The 19,514-nt window shown below is 39.3% G+C and overlaps 1 protein-coding gene across 8 annotated transcripts in view; it reads left to right on the forward strand.

The window, feature by feature from the left end:
* The window catches only part of FAT3 (FAT atypical cadherin 3), a 425,303-nt gene that overhangs the window by 321,081 nt on the left and 84,708 nt on the right, over nt 1-19,514 (forward strand). For 7 of the 8 annotated variants that reach the window (XR_005102452.1, XM_037376330.1, XM_037376323.1 and 4 more), the window contains 3 exons: nt 5,000-5,139; nt 14,964-15,239; nt 16,826-17,036. Coding sequence is in view for 7 of the 8 variants with exons in the window: in XM_037376330.1 (XP_037232227.1) it covers nt 5,000-5,139; nt 14,964-15,239; nt 16,826-17,036 (627 nt within the window). In the remaining variant the exon portion in view is untranslated. Of the gene's footprint in view, nt 1-4,999; nt 5,140-14,963; nt 15,240-16,825; nt 17,037-19,514 lie in introns of those variants that run through there. The other variant, XM_037376329.1, reaches the window with a different exon arrangement.

The raw sequence follows: 19,514 nt of genomic DNA on the forward strand, positions 1-19,514 counted from the left end.
ATAATTTCTCACATCAGCATAATCCCATCTTTAACTGCATATCGGCAGCTGATAGGAACATAGGGAGGCCCAAGATCTTCCCCAGAAGGAACCCCATCTAGGAGAAGCACTACACAAAAAAATATCATTGCTTGCAGCAAATTCAATAGTCAAAATGTAAGCAGAATATGCTCGAAAATAAAATAATAAAAAAAAATCCCTACACTGAGATTCAAAAGGGACAGAGATGCAGAGCCCGCATTCTGTGGGAGTGCAAGATCTGCATTGTATCTTGGCTTAGGCAAATTCTCCAGGTGACCTTTAGAAATCCCTTTTAACAGTTCAGAAAGTTCCCTTGGCCTGTCTGTTGCATCAAATGAGTGGCAAGCTTTACATCAGAAGATCCTCTCCTGTTAGACATGTAAGGTTCAGTGCTTTCTTTCTTTAAAAACTATCTTCTTTATTAAAAGGGAAATTAATCCTTTCCAAAGCATGTAGGACTTTTGTCAGAAGAAAAATCTGTTTACAGTGAGTAGGGGACCAAGAAACAAGCTAAGAATGAAGGTAACGCTCCAGATTCAGCCAGAAAATGTAACCAAGGCTACTCTGTACCAAGGACACAACCTATATAGTCTGTTGGCTCAGAGGTGTCTTATTTCAGTTCCCTGAGATCTCCTTTTTGACCACACTGTACTGTCTGTTAAATGGAGAATTAAGGCTGTGCTAGACCGGTCTCATGAAGCTGTAGTGAGGGCCAACTAGTAAGATCTTTCATAGCAGGGGCTGTTTCTATAGCATCCTGACTTTGATAACAGCTGAAATTGGCTAGAGTAAAATTGGGAAGTCCTATATAAACTATAACATGGTTTCAGATAACATTAAAAAAAAATTGCCTAATTGTAGAAGTATAATGCTTCCAGGGCTTATGCAAGAGCATTAATATCGATCTCAAGAAAGTATGGGTGGAATTCATCTCACTGAACTTTAGGTGTCCCAAGTGTAGACATAACTATCTGTGCTAGGTTCCTTTGAGAATCTTAGCAGTCAATTAGAGAGAAAAAGCACTTTCTAGATGATTTATATCATCCCAACATGGTACGTCTTCTCATCCAAAGATGGTATTGCAAGTAGATGTGGACTTTTCATAAAATCCCACTCAAAGCACTTCAGTTTAATCAGGGTCTTTTAAGGGAAGTCTTTAATCTGTATTGAAGATATATCAGCGGGACATCTTAGCCTGCAATAGTAGTGCAAACAACAGCTAATCCACATCTTTCTGAGGTCATTCAGTGTCAAAATGCTTTCTCAGGACAACCTGTCTGTCCAACTTGTCAGTTCAGTCATCTTGCCTTCTTTATTGTTGATTTTCCCAAAGTGCCCGAGGAACTCACAATGCATTGTCTTCATTTGAAATATTTCTTTCTTAATGCAATTGCAAGCACATTAGCAAAGAGAGCTTCTACATATCTTGTATCTGAAAGCAGGTTTTAGTAGACAATAAAAAGGGAAGTGTGTGCCATATGTTGGAAAATGGAATAAGCAATAAAAATTCACATTAATAAAACTGAGTAGCTGAACAAAATTTTGATCATCCTTAGCCCCCTTTCATCCTAAGATTGTGATCAAAGGAAATGTTAAATGGCCGCTAGTAACATTGGTAAAACTGATACTGTGGGAGCTTACAGCACTGCAGTTGAGCTCGCTTCAAAAGGGTTGGTAGTTACCTGGCAGCATACTTCTGAAAACCAGCCTCAAGTACCCCAGAAATGTGTGAAGTTGTCACCTTCCCAGCTGTCACCTCCTACGAGCTCAGTCCTCCCACCTCAACATGAGCACCTTTGGAAGGAAGTGGTTTCACATGGAGTTCCCAGAATAGTTTGGCTGCAGGAGTTTTTAAGACAGGAGTCCTTTTGTTTTACACAAGAATGTTTTCTCTCTCTCCGTGCCTCTCCAGCACCTGTCTTTCAAAGATAATTGTGTTGGGTGCTTGTCTGGGTGCTTTATAGTAGGTCTTGCATAGACTTAACATGTCTGTAAGACTCTTAAGACTTTAGCATTTATGCCCAATTCATTAATTATTCTTCAGTGCTTAAGTGCAAGAAGCATTCATCATATGAGAACCTGTTGTGTAGGTATATGAAGGCAGAGGAGGAGTACGAAGTATTTCCAGACTGCCTCTAGTAGTGCAGATGAGAGGCAGGACCCAGTATCAGGCAGTATTCCCAGAAGTTCAGTGGCTCTTCATCTGACCATGGTCTGTTAAAAAGTACCAGGCTGAATCAGGAATAAATCAGGTTTTCACTCCAAAAGAGATTATAATCACAAATCTCACAGCTGGATGCTCTCTGATTCATCTCTGTCTCAGTGTATGATGCAGTTTCCGCCTTGTTTAATAGAAAATGAATCAGTGTAAAATAAAGTGCATTGCCTGTTTAGTTACAAGTGTAGGCTAGATTGGGGTGGCTAGCAACCAAGATTTATTTGCTTGTCACTAGACCATTTCCGAAGATGTGAATAACACAAAAAACTCATATGATGGATTCAGTTCTTATTTTAGGGGAAAAATATACTTCACTTAATGAAAATGGCTTGAAGAAGTCAGTGTATCTGCAATACACTCCACAGTACCCTGCAAACCCAGCTCTAAGCCAACAGAAGAAGGGAATTTAAAACATTTATTGCTAATCCTTCCATGTTACTTCTTGGAAGTATTGAAGGCAGGGTTTCTTTGAAAGCATATGCCAGTAGATAGCATATAATTTTTGATCACTCATTAAGATGGTTATTAAGCATCTTGAAGTATAGACTTTCATTTTGTTTTCATGGTTATCAATATGAAACATTCTCTTTGCAAAGTTCCTACTGTTCCAAGGCTAGCTTCATTTCAGCAGAGATTTCCTTGCAAGAATCTCAAACTCTTTTCTTCAAAGGAGGCTTTTTTCAGAGTTGGTTTTTATGGTATGATTTTTCTCAAGCAAATCAATTTAAAACATTAATTGGAAGACGGCATCTTTTTCTTCCAGTCAAACTTAAAAAAAAAAAACAACCAAAAAAAAAAGAAAAAAAAAATAAAACAAAAACAACACTGAAGATAGGATCAATGTCCAAATACCTTGCTATTGCTTCAATGTCAAGAACAATTATGCTTTTTTTCCTAGTTTCAAACAGTGTGCTTTATATATATATACATCTCAATTGAGAAAAATATGCAATTTGAGCTTGCAGAATTAGGTTGGGGAATAAGCAATGTCTCTACCCACCACAAACCAGGGCAGATCCAGTGTCAGTGTGTTCCTGGAAAACCACAGCTCCATCTGTTAGGCTTAGAGCTGTATATATGTATATACATATATTCAGCATAGGGAAGTCTGTTGGCACATCTGAAATGACTACGTTTGGATTATTTCAGTGGGCAGAAGTTCACCAGTTCTGCCTTTCCTTTGCATAGGTCACCTGCACTCTTATTCTTCCTCCCTCTTTCTTCTCCCCATCCCTGAATGGCCTCCAAGGCAGATACGGGTTGAGCAGCACTTTTCTACCTTCCCCTTTCTTTGCAATAGCCTGTGCAAGAGGTAGAGAAAAGTGAGGACTTCTTCAACATAAGGAATTCAGGGGCTGTGATTTTGCTGTGGTTACTGTTAAACTTCAGCTTCTTGGAATGCCCAAGCCTTTTCCCTCTCCCTAAATGCATGACTTTCTGAAATTAATGCCTGTTGTCAGTCAACAAACCATGCAGGTGCAAGACTTGATGGTAGAGCAGGGAAGGCTGTCCTCTTCTCTGTCCCCCACCCTAAAATGAGAGCCATTCAACGATCAAACACCAGCCTTTCAAACATGTATCTCTACATATATATTGCACGAGAGCTAAGTCAATGGAATGGATGTTTTTCTACCAGTGGATCTAATCTCAAAAGATCTGATCAGCTCTTACACAAGTTTTATAACCAGTGGGGTTTGAAAGCCTTTTCTGCTTTGTAGGAACTGGGCTGTCAGAGACTGTAGCTAGTGCATTACATTGCTGTGTGATGAATATACCTCAAAATTCGTTTGTCAGCAGTGTGTTCCACCTCTCCCTGTCCCCAGACTCCAGAAATTTCAGAGTCAACTCATAACAAATTCCACTTTATAGATGAGTGAGTAATAAGCAGCTTAGCAGCAGGGAGTGTGTGCTTTATTTTTTAACATAATGAGTGGTTCTATTTTATAAACTGTAGCTGTGGCTGAGAAATCCTGTAACCCTTTAATCTCAAATTATGTATGGCTTTCTCTTACTTATTAATAGATTTTTTTTTTTCTTTTTCCTTTTTTTTTCTTTTACTGGAGACTCAGGAGGGTTTTCCCACTGCTGCATCATTCAGTGTGTGACAGGATAGGGGGATATTAGTTTCAGAACAGTGCTTTATGAGGGTTCTTTTAATGGAAAGGAATTTAGGATGTGTATCCTGTCAGATCGGTTTGAATAATTCCTAAAAGACTAGTAGAATTTGACCTTTGCTGCCAGTAATTCTCATTGTCCTTGAAATTAACATAACAAATCTCTATTTGCATTTTTTAAATTGATCATAATTGTAATTTTTCAAGACTCGGTTGCCAGTCTTTTCACCCACGAGCATCAGTGAGAATTCCCTGAAAATAAAATTTGCAGAATAAAATCTTCTTAAAATGATTTTTATACAAAAAGATAATTGTGCTTGTTCATTATCCAAACTACAAGGGCACACATCTTATGGGCTTATAGCCATTTGATTCTTTTTATAGACTCAGTTATGGTTCACTTAAATATACTGCTAGATTTTTTTTTCTTGCAGTGCATTTTAATGATATCTGCTTTCCAATATACAAACTGCTTTGAAATATAATTGAGTTATGAACAAAGAAGTATCAGTAGATGTACTGTGTATATGCTAAGGCAAGCCGTTAAGATGGATGCCAGTAAACAGATATGCCCACTTCTAGGAACATTTTCAATGGAAATTTTCCAGACATGGCTAATTTAATTGTATTTTTGTGCAACAATTAGGAGGGAATTACGATAGTTCTTTCGACGCGGAGAAGGGAGTGGGCACTATTGTCATTGCAAAGCCCTTGGATGCAGAGCAGAGGTCAATATATAATATGACTGTGGAGGTCACCGATGGAACAAACATTGCCACGACTCAGGTAGAATATCACATTCCTTTCTTGGCAAGTTTTTCATTTGTTAGTGGAATGTATATGATATAAAAATTAATAATTTTGCCATTCAGATTAAACCTCATCCTTTGAGACCACCATTAACTAATGGAGGGGATATTTTCCAGAGCCTTTCCGTCTGGTTGTAAAGGATTGGCTGTTGAAGGTTTCAAAGCGTTATTTCTCCTTTTGTCCTCTTCATGCTCACACAAAAGTAATTTGCCTTCTTCCAGCTGAGGGAGTCCCTGTCACAGGCAGTGAAGCTTAGATTTTGACAATTGTATTACCCCATAATGGTCCAAAATACAATAGTGCTTCTGCAGTGTGGGGGCATATTGCTATTGATTGTATTAAATGGAGTTTATACCTCTTATCCTCCCAAGACCCAAATGTGGGACACAGGATCAATTGTTCAGAGAAGAAATTATTCAGAGGTGAAACTTAAAATTCAGAGGATCTCTCCTTTAGTGTCACTGCCTGCAATTACATTGTCTTTGAGGGAAAAGCCCCAGTGAACCCTTTAAAACCAGGCTTGCTTATCAGGCTCAGTGCCTTTCAGCAATTAAAAAGTCAGGTCAGATAAACGTGAAGGGCTGGGATAATGCTGGCTCTGACACATCCTTGTCAGAGAGACCCTGACTCAGAGCCTGGGTATCTCTTCACTGGGAACCAGTCTGGAGTTGGGTCAGGGTCATGGCACAAGGACAGGGACTCTACGGTGCAAGTGGCACCAGGGAGACTCCAAAGAGAAAAAATCATCAATACCAAGTGGAGTTGTGGAGTATGGATTAGCTAAGGCCTGAAATCCTACATCTGAATTACTGCCCATGTATAAGCATACCTATAGCATGAGTATTATTTGACACATAGGAAAAAATACATACTGGTAGAGGACGCCTGTGTGCAGCCTCAAATCCCAGATTAAATGTGGTTTGTAGAGGAGATGAAAGAAATAAGTTTGTGATGTTGTTTGCTTCTTTATAATGCAGAAGGAAGGCCCAAACATTTTTTATATTTACATATATGCATGCACATGCAGATGCTTCTGTTTTACCTTGCCTTTTTGCTCAAATGGTTCAGATGTAAATCTGTATTCAGAGTCACACCACCAAGAGATTTCCTAAGAGACTGTTAAATCATTGTGTGCTTTCTTGGTCTGAATTCCTGTTTATAACCAGCCCTGAAATCTCTAAGTATCCCTATCTGACAATTTCTTCTGATAATCCACCCTTGATAAGAAAACATCATTTGATAGTCAGTTGGGTGGTAGGAAGTCTGCTATTTCCCCTGTTAGTTTCAGTAATTAATTGCATCTCTGCTAAAAAACATCCCTTATTTTTAACTTGATTATATCTGGCCTGTATTCCCTGTTATGCCTTTCTCTGCTCAATTAAAGAGCTCTTTAAAAAACAGTATTTTCTCCCCAGGAAGGCACTTAATCAGAATAGTCAAGTCACCTCCTAGTTCCTAGTCTTCCGGTAGACAAGCAAAGGAGAGTGACTGACCTCTTTATGTTCCCTTTCCATAAGACATTTTCTTCAGCTCTTGAGTAGTTTTTTTGGTTTGCTTTGTTTTTTAGTCTTGGCAACACTCTCAGTCCACATTTCAGAAATGTGGTGTTGAATCCCTAACACTACATTTTTTTTCTTGCAAACATTTCAGCCTAACAAATATTAAAAAGCATAGGGAATTTCAAACAGGCTGGATACAAGTAATTCCTTTTCTCATGGATATTATGTTTATTGTTTTTGCTGCTTTTAATTTAATAAGTTTACCCCTATGACAGTCCTCAAAGCCTATTCTGATGAAAAAGCCACATTTTTAATTAAAGCATATGGTAAAAACATATTTCAGTAAATCTGTTGCATTCTAAAAGAAGCCTGAGCATTCTTTGTAACAGTGATGTGACCTATTTAAAAATGTTAAGATAGTCATTTACGACTGCAATAGTATAGCGTGAAATAATCATTGGTGGGTACAGTACCTGCTTTACTCCACCTCCCCATCTCCATTTGGATACTGCTTAAGAATTTAATTGTGGCCCAGAAAACATCTAAGAATGTGTTTCTTTTGGTCTTCACAACAGAGATTTCAAAAGCGATCATTATCTCAAAGCTGCCAGAATTATGGCCTTCCTAATTATCTCTCCCCTTTACAAAACTTTCATATGTATTTTTTACTGTACTTTGGAGCCTCTGATTACCTTATTCATCTTTATTTCCTTTTAGAACAATAATAATAATAAAAAAACCTGATAGGTTAAGTAAGATAAGTCATAGAAAGAGTCAAAAAAGCATGTACTGATGGCTCTTAGCGGCCTTGTTCTCAGTTTTGGTAAAATGACATTGTAAGTATTTTGTCTCGTTTACATAGTACCACCTGCATTTTTCAGTGTAGCTGCAGAAAGATATGGTAGAAGAGGAAGTGGGTAGAAAGCAAATACATAAAGTCATCCTCTTGTAAACATTAAAATAATGTAAAGCCCCCCTCTCAAAGTGCAGTGGTTTATTATGAAGCAGCTGATCATCACCATGCCAAATGGAACAGTCTTGCTTTTTATTCTGCTGCACCTGTTTCCTTTATCTCTTTCTGGCCTTTTGTCTATTACACAGTTGGAGGTGGTAAAACACTGTGTAAAAATGCCAAAGATTCTTGCTTCAGTAACATGATCCCTGACATGGACTTGCAGAAGTTTCTTCACCAGTGTTCCTGCATGCCTTAAGCCCTGATAAACTGTTCACTGCTTTCATGCCTCACTTCGCACGTGGTTCACCACCATACTGCGAGAGGAAGGAAATAATTTTGATTTTAAAGTTAATCTGTTGTATTAATGGTGTTCTGTTGCGAAAAAAAAGGCAAAAAGAACTTGGGGAATATTATATATATAAAAAAAAAATAAATCACAAACTTCCTTTGTAACTGAAAACCTGTTGGGTTTGGGCATGATCAGGATTTCAAAAAGGAATACAGTCTCCAAAGTGAGAACCAAAGCGCCAGGACTTCGGGAGTGGCTGCCGCTCACCGTGCTGCCTGTCCAGCTGAGCTTCAGCCATCCTGGCAGGACAGCTGTGAGGGGGGGCGATGGAGGGAGCAAAAGATGAAGAAATGTTGACTTGTTTGGTTTATATATTTAAAGTGTGGGTATAAAGCTTCTGTCACGTTTATTAACTTCTAGGAAGGCTAAGTCTCCCGACTTAGCCAGGGAGAGCTTTTGGTTTTTTCCTTTAGCTTAATTCGTCATCGCTTAAGGCCACGTGGTAATTTATTAAAGGCTGAGGGCATACATTTGCTCTAAATCCCCATGAAACCTGATTCCTGCAGCTGCCAGGCAAGCTGTTGGCCTTGGGGAGTGGATGGGGCTTCTGCATCCCATGCGCTGGAGAAAGCCAGGACAGCAGCTCCCCGCACTGACCCTGCTCCTTGCCAGTGCCACCACCTCCCTTCAAGCTGGGAAAGGGGCTTTTGCCCTCGTGTGAACAGAGAGGACTCTCAAGAGCAAGAAATCAGAGTTAATGGCATCTAAATGCCTACTCCTGCCACAATCTTGACAAACTTTTGACCGTGTAACGTTAGAGGTTCTCTTAGTCATAAGTCAGGCTTATCCAAAAGCCGCCTTTTTTTTTTTTTTTTAACTGAATTCAGATGTTTTACATCCAAGCACAACATAGGAATGCCATTTATTTACTTCTGTGTAGTCCACACTTGAGTTTTGTTAAAATACCCACAGAAGTAGAGTACAGTAGGGAACAATCATCTAAGTGATGATAATTTTTCACTTTTATTGAGAATGTTGTACTAGCGGATAATTATTTTTTTTAAGAAAAGAATCCTTGAGGCATGGTATTATGTGAAGAAGATGGTTTTACTTCTTGCTTATTTTCATACCTCCTCCTTATTTCTCATCATCCTAACCACTATAAAAAAGATGCTTTAAAGCATGAAGGCTGATGCTTCCAAGCCAGGAGGCAAAAAATGCCTCAGTTTCCCTTATTGCAAAACTGTAATTTGAAGAAGTGAACAAGATCTGGACTCACTGTTTCCCAGTAGAGTGGACATTCAGAGAGGAACATGCAGTTCCCTCTGAAAATTTGTTGTAGCTGGTCACTTGTAATACCTTCAGCTGGAGCCAACCAGGCTGGAGGAGCAGACAAGAGGAGTTACTGCTCATTGTCCCTTTCTGTCTCTCGTTGCAGAAGGCTGTGGTCTTGTATTTATTCCTCCGGTCAGAATTGACCTTCAGCAGTGAGTTTCAGGATACCAAACATGATCTCACCTTTCAGAGAACGCCTTTTCTTTATAGGACTGTTTCTTAACAAAGAGGAGCTGATTGATCACCTCAAGCGAGGGTGGTTCTTTTAACGGAATGGTGAAAAGCTCTTCTTAGAGGACCATGGCCAAAATGTAGATCAGATGTTAGTTAGAGACTGCCAGAAGAGGTTCGGGTCTGTGGACTCTTCTAGGATGGACCAGAACAGATGGGGTTTCAATTCAGTTTTTCACTTCTGCGCAGTTGAATGTTTCCTCCCAACTAGAACCAACCCAGTCCTTGATTATTATTTTTTTTCTGTCCCATCCAGCAGCCTCAGCAGTGCCTTGCCTGTGGAAACAAAGACTTTTCCCCCCATTCTAACATAACACAAGGGGCATGGTACAGTGTAAATAACAGTCCACTAAGGTTGGGAAAGAAACTGTTTGTATTTTTCTGTTAAGGCTGGGGTTTGGAGGAGAGAAGAACTTGTCAGGAAGTAGCAAATAAAGCTGTGTGGTAACACTATTGAAAGCAATATTAAATCAAAATGGGCTTTCAAAACCCATACAAAAGTGTAACCTGAGTTTAAGCAATTCAGGCACTTAATAAGTTGTACTACAACACTGTGCCCAGACCGAGCAATTAGCCAAGCAGATTCTTCCAGCTTCAAATGTCTAAAGCAGCTCCTGGCATTTATCCAGTTTTCACTCAAATGTATTTGTGCCTAAACCAAAGGTGTTTGTGATGAGCAGCATTAAAAACAGCTTTGGAAAGACTTCCTGCATTAGGTTTTGTCCTGCTTTGATTTGATTGTATTTCTTTAGGCCTTTCATTTACCATTTTGAATACAAAGTCTTTGCTAATGCTCTGAGTGTTACTTCGCCTAATTTGTAAGCTTGGAGGCCTGTGAATCCTTTATTTGAAACTTGCTTTAACTGTGGGAAATAGGAAGTGAGCAGGGAGAAGCAAATCTTTTATAGCAAGACGCTTGTTCGGACTGTAAATTAGGCTCTGCACAATGGAAGCAGAAGGAGGCAAGCCTGCCTTTCTGAAGCCTGCGATGCGCTGGAGAAGATACGAGCTTTCAAGGATAACCAGGCAGCGACTGCTTTGCTGTGTGCTTGCTTTATGAGCAAGGAAAAAAGACTTGCAGCTAATGTTTGTCTATGAAAAGTGGTTTAGCCAGTAACCTTGCACAGTCCTCAGAAAAGAGGAATCCCTATTTAGAAGCAAACAAATAGTAAACATTCCCATTCATCACCTTTTGGAGATGTGTTGGGAACCTTTTAAAGCCTGTCTTTGATTTTACACAATGGTTATTGTTGCAGCATAATACCCCAGGCACCTACACAGTAATGAAAAATATTTATGCAACACAGCTCATTCTTGCCATGTCTTCCATTTGGAAATAAATATGAAGGAAGTATTAAATTACACACTGTGAGTCACTTCAGTAGGATAACACTTGATTTTGGGTGAAAGATATGCTACAGGCTGGCTAAAGCTTAAGGCTTCAAGGAGCAGAGTGCTGGCCCTTTTGAAGTCAATGGGAAATTTGCCAGTAGTGCCAAGATTTTATGCCTAAGTTTGGCAGCCGTTAAATGAATTTGAGTAACTTTCCTCATATTAACAATCTGCTGGCATTTGGCTTACTCAACTTTGCATGTGTTTGTAGGATCAGGTTTTCTATGAGCCTGGTGTCCATGTCAGTGTAACAGTTGTCTATTATTAAAGGAAAAGGTTGCCCCTTTTTTTTAAGTAACACCTTACCAGAAGCCATCCTGCTGGAGCAGGAAATCTTCTGCATAGGAATGTAGCATTTTAAGGTGACCTAATAAAAGGGGGGTGGCTCTAAAATAAGCCTAAAACATCTTTGCCAGCTTTGCCATGGTACTTCCCATGTAGCTTTGGTTAAGTCATTGACTCTTTCTGCAAGGCAGTGTTTTCCTGGGCAAAGGATGAGGATAATAGCCACTTGCTTCTCAAAAATGTTTTAAGGATTGAAGGACTAAAATCTATTTAAAATGGCACTTAAGTTCCATATTCTGTTACCTGATTTTGTTTCAGGTAGCTCCCAAGACAGTTACATTTTTAAGAACATAAAAGGAGTTCCATTTCCTCCTTTTCCATAGCTTGTGAGTTTAACTGAGCTCTGTATAATCAGTATTCCCATATATAAAATAACTTTCTATTGTTGCAAGGAAAATCCACCCCCCTCTAGTAAATGGGAGACCGTAATGTTAATATTACAGTTGACTCTCGGGGATTTTGAGGGACATCTGACAAAAAATTAGAAATGCTCTTAACTGCTTTAATAGAAGAGATAGAGACTCAATAATGACCTCTTTATTCATTAGCATCTCTTTACCCACCGCCTTCCATCTCCAGATGGAAGTGGCTGTTGAAATGCAGAGTATGTAATAAATAATGCGTATTTCAATGTAGATTACTTGACAAATCATTAAAATACTGTCATCTCTGGGGAGGAAGATGCCTGCCACTTAAACAGACACTTGATCAGTTTTACAGTAGATATGAAGTGAAAGGGGGGGGGGGGGGGGGGGGGGGGGGGAATAAGAAAGAAAGAAAAAAAAAGACAAAAAATAGAGGTTATTTTCTGGAAACTATAAAAGCAATTTTAAGTTCATAGTTCCCTGTAAGTTTGATGACCACAGTAAATGAGGACTTCAATTTTTTTATGTTTTCCCCTTTCCATGCCTCCCACTCCCCAAGTACCATCATGGTCCATATCTGTGTATCAGAACATTGGCCTATACCTTTTCCAGTGGGAAGAAATGCTGCTTTGTGAACCCACAGTGTAATTTCCATAGTCTCATGGCTTAACCTTGGTCTCTGATGCCGATCCAGTCCCACCCTGTTTAGTTTGTGCAGTCTAGTGAAGGCATAAATCACAGAGCCGTGGTTTGCACGGTCACGGTGCAAGCTTTGTGGTGGATAAAGCTTTATGCCCTCCTCTGTTTTCCCAATGTTCCTGTGATCCTAAAATACATTGGATAGATATAGGGGGTAGTGAATGCCAGCAATGGACTGATCACAAACCACGCAAACAAAACAGCATGTCACTGCTGTAGACACATTGGTGTGAATCTGTGCATTTTTTCCCCCTTTACATAATAGCTTGAGCTTGCACGCAACAGTGTTAAAAACAAATTCACAGGTACAAGCCTGTCCCTCACATGGCAGCTTTCTTGTTCGAGGTAGACCATGCTGTACTAGCATTAGCAGAATCAAACAATTGGTATTTTCAATCAAATCCATTTGGAAGTTTTTACTTCTCTGTTAGACTATCTAAAATGATACGTGACAAAAGTTTTGGTCACTAATTACCAGTAAAACAAGTTGTGGTGGTATCTGTTAACAATGCAGCAGTAAAATAATCCAGCCGTGTTACAGTGGTACCTGGCAAGGACTGAGGGTGTGCAAGTATTAAACAGTGGTAATCAAATTATCCCAACTCATCGCTGTAGTCTCCTCCTTACACTAACAAAAGTGGTTCAGCACTGGCTCTGTGTCCTATTAGAGTTGAAGGCTTTCATTTTTTCCTCAGGCTTTCTTTCATATATTAAAATGCATTTCTTCACATATTTTTCAGATGTGAGTTTGGCTTTTTTTTCCCCTCAGTCAGATCAGAAACACTCCTTGATATACTGTGTAGCAACAGCAAAAATATAAAAAGCTAAGTAACTCTTCATCATTATTATAGGTCCAGCAATGTATATTTCCCCCTAATGTTATTGCTATCTCTCCAAGACTGAGGCATAACTTAATATAGGCTTTGCCCTGTTTCACTCTGGCGTACCATAATCTGGTGAAAATTAAATCGTATGGAATGCACTCAACATAAAAGTCCTGTGCCATTTAACTTACAGAGCATTTTATTTCAGCTGTCTTTTAAACAGTTCCCAGGCTAGTTCATTATGACTGCTGCTTACAATTGCTCATGTTCCTTCTGGTAACGTGTTCTGCAAACCCTTCCACATATCATGGAAATCTAAAGTTGCATTTCTCTCTAAGGCCAGCGTCTATTTGTGCAGTATTGCAGTAAAAGTATAGCTGTATTTTTATTCTGTTAAAAAAGTATGGGTGAACAGGGCTTGATCAAGCAAAGTAATAAAATTTGCTTTAAAAAGAGCCAAGTACTTTTCAGAACAACAAAGAAAATATCATGAAGGATGGGTTAAGTCTCCTAGTGTAAGGGAAGAGTCCTGTGCATGGCCTTTCCCATGTTGTTCATTGGACTATTTCTTACTTCAAAACCTTTGCAGAAAAAGACGTTTCCATTTCACTCGCTGTAAAATTAGGTGTGTCCTTTCACAGGCATGTTCTGCAAAAGGTAATTTTTGTTTCCAGTACTGAAAAAAAAGCAACTCTGTATTTGGTCTTTCAGTATTGCATAGTTTGTCAAGGGTTTTGCTGCCACACTGTCCAAAGTAATCTATAGCATACGAAGTCTGGAAAGCAAATTTTCTCCAGGGAGTGACTCCTCCAGTGGTGAAAACACAAAACCTCATTGGAGCCACACATGCATAACGTCGCATAGTCACATAACTTTTGGTGGAAGGCAATGCTTGGGAAATAGTGATTCTTATTAGTTTCCAGAGTCAGCTTGTGATACACTGAATTGGGTGTAATAGGTAGCAACAGCAGCATCCTGGCTGCCTTCCCCCTCTCCAAGTTTCTTTAGGGATCAATACTGAGGTTTTAAAGACAGACTTGAAGCAGATGGCACAGCGTTCATTCACATTTTTAGCAGAAGTTCTACTGTTCATAAACTGCAACAGAAGGGAGGCAAATAGGTGTTAGAGGGGAAAGTGAACTAGTCTGCAATAAAGCAACCATCACTGACAAAGGAAGAGCAAGGATGAAACCATAAAAATAATCCTGTCACCAGTGCCCTGAGATTACCTGTCCTTGGTGGTATGTATTCATCTGTGTGGGGTGGGCTTGCATGGTCGTTGGGTCATGTCTCCTGTTCTTGCCTCATCAAGTGTCCTAACACAGCCTAAGGTGTAACAGCAACTTGAAGTCTCCACTTCTGTCATGATTTGACATTGCTGGTATGTCCCAATGCAATTTATCAGGCAGGAAACAACACAGGATTTAGCCAAATCTTAATTGTGTGAAAGCAGATTTAAGTAACATGGAAAGGATTTCCTTATAGCCTTATTAATAGCGAAGGGGAAAGGAAATCCCATAATAGCTCTAGAAGTCTCTTGTAACCAGAGCAGTTGTAAGGGATGGCAAAACCTTGACCTCTGACTATTGTAGGAATACTTTTCCAAGTCTATAGACACTGAAAATACAGACTCCTTTGTCAAGCTCTGAGTAGGTCTTATAATTAGGAACATTTTGCCTCCAAAGTCGTATCTTACTATTTCTTTTGATCTGAACAGTAAGCATTTAATATTAAATGATGTGTCTCACCATACAGCAGCATAACATTATCAGCCACCTGAAGTAAATTCCATTTCCCTATGTGCCTATTCAGTAATCTAGCTAGACTTCAGTAACTTCAAGTGCTTTTCTTTTTTTTTAACTATAGGTTCTTATCAAGGTGTTGGATAACAATGATAATGGCCCAGAATTCTCTCAACCAAGTTATGATGTCACCATTTCAGAGGACATCCTCCCTGATACTGAAATTCTGCAAATTGAAGCTATAGACAGAGATGAAAAGCATAAGTTGAGCTACACTATTCACAGCAGCATCGATACAGTCAGCGTGAGAAAATTCAGAATTGATCCCAGCACTGGGGTGCTCTATACTGCTGAGAGATTAGACCACGAAGCTCAAGATAAGCACATCCTTAATGTCATGGTAAGAATGCAATATTCACTTGGCTCAGGAGACAATCACTGCTGCTTCAGGTGCATACGTGCCTTAGTCTTTGCATAAGCAAAGGACTCTTAGCACAAGTAGTCATTAATTTCATCTTGTCTGCCCTGCTGTGTATTTATTTTACATGTTTTATTTGGGCTTTTTGGGAAACTTATTCTGAATTCATTGTGTGGAATGTGAGATGATTTGCTATCTCGAGGGAGAGCAAGCAGGAAATTATTTAATCTCTTGACATCTGGTCCTCTCACTCAAGGTAATTTTCAGAGTTTCTGAAGTGAGGCTGAAAGTGATTTGAAAACTTATTCACAGGGAGATAACTGCTTTCTTGTCATAGAGGATGCTACAGTCTTTCTGAATGCAAGCCTGGTTTATAGTTTACTTTTACAGACATCAGTACATAAACTGTTGATATACAAAATAGCTTTCATCTGTATTTCCAAATGTTTGGGTATGCAGAAAAAAAATTAACCACCATTTTTTGCTCAGTGTGCCTAAATTACAGAACAAAGTCTGTGTGTTTTCGAGTGATGATTGTGTATTATGGACTGGAGGCTAAAAAAAATAATAATCTGCATTAGTTTAAACATTGTCGTCTGCTATTTTCTTGAATTACTTAAGACTCTGGCAGAAGAGGCCTTTAAAGGGACAATTCATGGTGTGTTAGGCATGGGGAGATCTTTGGACGGGAGACCCTTGGAATCGGAGAACTGCTGTGAGATCCAGCAAGCAGGAGCTGAATAGGGTCTCAGCTCACAGAGTACTTTGAAAGTAGGCTAAGAAATTAATATAAACTGGATCACAGAGAGACATGGCTGACACAGGTCCATTTCCTGGTGCCTGATTTTGATATCTACTTGATACAATAGGGGTTTTAGCTCTATTTGAAGAGGAACCAAGCTATTGGGGATCGTGTTGGCAGGATTATCGGTGTAGCAGTGCTGAGATATTTTGCATGGGGTTTAGAGAGGTGTGATAAAACTGTTGGGAGTGCTCAACATTTCTTAAAGTAATTCCTACTCTGTTTACTATTGGTATCATCATCTTCAAAAAGGTATGTACATGTATAATGATGAAAAAGTCCATTGGCAGCTACAACCACTGGACTGACACATGACTGATCATAGTGGGTAAAATTGTTTGAAGCTTTTTGAAAGAAGGAACAATGGGCAAGGTTTATTTGCCTCTGTGCTATAAAACAAGGGAAGGCCAGGCAAAGGCATGACCATTTAGCATGTATTAAAAACAAAGTATTTATTGTAAGCCTAAAACTGAATTTAAGATGTCATGTGGTTGCCCCTTTAAAAAAAATCACATCATGATCATTAGTTGCTCTGCGTTCTTTCACAAGTGAAAAAGAAGTCACTAGGCTTTTCTAAGTGTCTTTAACTTTACAATCTGCTGTCTCACATGTGCATGTATTTTAGAATGTTCTTTGGGACAAATGGATCTTTTTTTATTACTTTGTATTAAATAGAACTGAAAGCATTATTAGCACTCAGATGAGTAACATTTACGAGCTTTTACTAGATGGATATGAAGATGTGTATTATGCACTTGTTCTATAGGTCCGCGATCAAGAATTCCCTTACAGAAGAAACCTGGCCAGAGTCATCATAAATGTGGAAGACTCAAATGACCACAGTCCATACTTTACCAGCCCGTTGTATGAAGCCTCAGTGTTTGAATCAGCAGCAGTTGGATCAGCAGTCTTGCAGGTCACAGCTTTGGACAAAGACAAAGGAGAAAACGCAGAGCTTGTCTACACTATTGAAGCAGGTTAGGACAGAGGCTGAAAATGTAGCATCATTATTCATGCTGTCCACAGAGCAGTGCTGCGATGGTGGCGTGTCTTGACACACAAGTCAGCTTCTTTGGTCTACTTTCCCCTGTAGAGTGGGCAAAGGAGACACCTTCCTGTTGGTTGGGTTTTATTTTTAAGCTACTCTAGCCAAAACCTGTCAGAACAGAATCTTATTCACATTCCCTAGATGGTTACAGAGCCTTTTACCTCTTAAGTCATTGGTTCAAAACCCTTACAGAAGATGGTTCTTGAAAGCGACAGCCAGCGACTTGTTTTCAGGTTGCTGGCTTCAGTCTAGCACACAGTGAATCCTCCGGAAGCAAATGCCGCAACAGCTGGTATGTCCTGGCATCTTGGCCAATACTCGGATCAGAGGAGCATGGAGACTAACACCAAGGCTATGCTAAAAACTTCTGTCAGCAGAGCCATAGCATTTTAATGGCACAAGGTCTCTTGAAACTAAGGGAGAGCATGGTGGTACCAGATTAAAATTGGTTTTGCAGTTGGAACTCTGGATATTTACATTCACCACATAATCTGTACCAGGGAAAGCATTCCTCTGCTGGAGCAACAGCATGGTCACGAGAAATTTACATTATGTCTGCCACACATGCAAGTGAATGTAACTTTCTCTGGCTCATATGGATCTGAAATTAGGAATTATCTCTGAGATAAACTATTAACATATATACAGGAGGGGTGCCTGGAAAAAAAAGGAAGTAGAAATTTGTAACCTTTTGATTTTCTGATGTTTCATTCCTGCTTTTTTTCTTTTTTTTTTTCTTCTCAGTAGTATGAATCTTTCTGTTGTAATAATATTAAAACTTGAAACCTATATTGCCCTAAAAAGAAGTCTGATATACTGCAGATTGTCCCCATATTAATCAGATCATAAGCCTTTCCCAGCATTAGGCTCTGATCCTACAGAATCATTATTTATCTCCATATTATTATAAAGACTTGTTGTTAGCTAGAATGGCTTAAATCAATTAGCAACAGGCTAAATGACAAGAAATAGGTAATGAAATGAGAATATCTACACCTTCTCGTACTGATTTAACTTCATATAGTTCAAGCTCATACCTTAAACTAAGCCAATATAACCTGAAGCTTAGAGAAGACCCAAGGAACTTTTTTCTGTCACTACTCTGTGTGCTTTGTGGAAGTGGAGTCCCTTAAGCAAACCAGGAGGTGACGTCTTTTGCATCTAAAACTGTTGAACTTAGACCTTTGTGATCCTACAAAGATCTTAGCACTACAAAACAAGTATTTCCTTTATGCACCGCATTTGGTCATACCAGTTCTTTCTCGGTATTCTCCAGTGGCCTTTTATTTAGATCAGGGGAACTATTACATGTGGGCACATACATAAGGCAGGACAATACTGTGCCTTACAGAACACGCTCTGAGCTGACCAGATCAGGTTCCTGGGACAATGTTTTCCAAGACTGTTCCTAGCTTTCCAGTCACCTATAGGTGCCACCACAACGTGAAAAACAACCTGACATGCTAGGAGTATGGCTGCTATACACTGGTCATAGAACCATAGATGATGCAGACAGAAAAATATGGTTGGAAAGAATGCTTTAGCTATTAGATGGTCCTTTTTAGTCTGCATGTTTTTCTCTTTTCTAGAAACTCCTTTCCACTACAGCCTGTTTCGTCATGAGCTCTCCCTGCAGTATCAGACTTCAGACTTCCATTTACTGTAAGCCACACACTCCCCCAGTTTCATTATCCACAGATGTTCCAATCCCAGATGCATCAAAATTCAGTCCTCTGCTGCTGTAGTTTATATGATCCATAAAATCTGCAGCTGAGGATGCTGATTTTAAGTGCAGCTTTCAGATTGTACACAGCCCTTTCATTTAGGGGATTTACTTTCATCACCTTACATGTGAAGAGAGCACAAAGAGAGTAGCTTTTGTGTAATTTTATAAGAAACTCCTAAAGGAGAAGAACCAGCTCCAGCCTTACATGAGGCAGTCAGTGGCTAAAAATTATTTGCATTAGCAAACACTGACAAAGTAACTGCAGCAGCATTTGTAGTGTCTGCAAATGTGACAGATACTGTGATCTTTATGAGAATTTGTAGCTCTGGCAGAATCTCAGCTCCTCAGTGAATAGCACAATTTTTGTTTTAGCTAGTGGAGTAAACTTTACTGATCTGAAAGGACGGGTATAAATAGAAAGCCAGTACCAGTACTGAACTACATGCAGTAGTATGTAGCTTAAATTAGCCTCCAGGATCCAGAATTTACAACCGATAGTGAATTACATCTTAAAAATAGTTCACATTAACTCACTTCATTCTATGTAGTATCCCAGCTACAATTTTCACATTTACTGCTCTGTACACAGCACCTATAACAATCACCATTAAAAGAAAAACTCTTGTTTTTCAACAGTGACCTGAGACATATTTCTCTCCAGGTTATGGATGGATGCTTGAC

Source organism: Falco rusticolus, chromosome 2, assembly GCF_015220075.1.
Source record: "Falco rusticolus isolate bFalRus1 chromosome 2, bFalRus1.pri, whole genome shotgun sequence".
NCBI classification, from domain to species: Eukaryota; Metazoa; Chordata; class Aves; order Falconiformes; family Falconidae; genus Falco; species Falco rusticolus.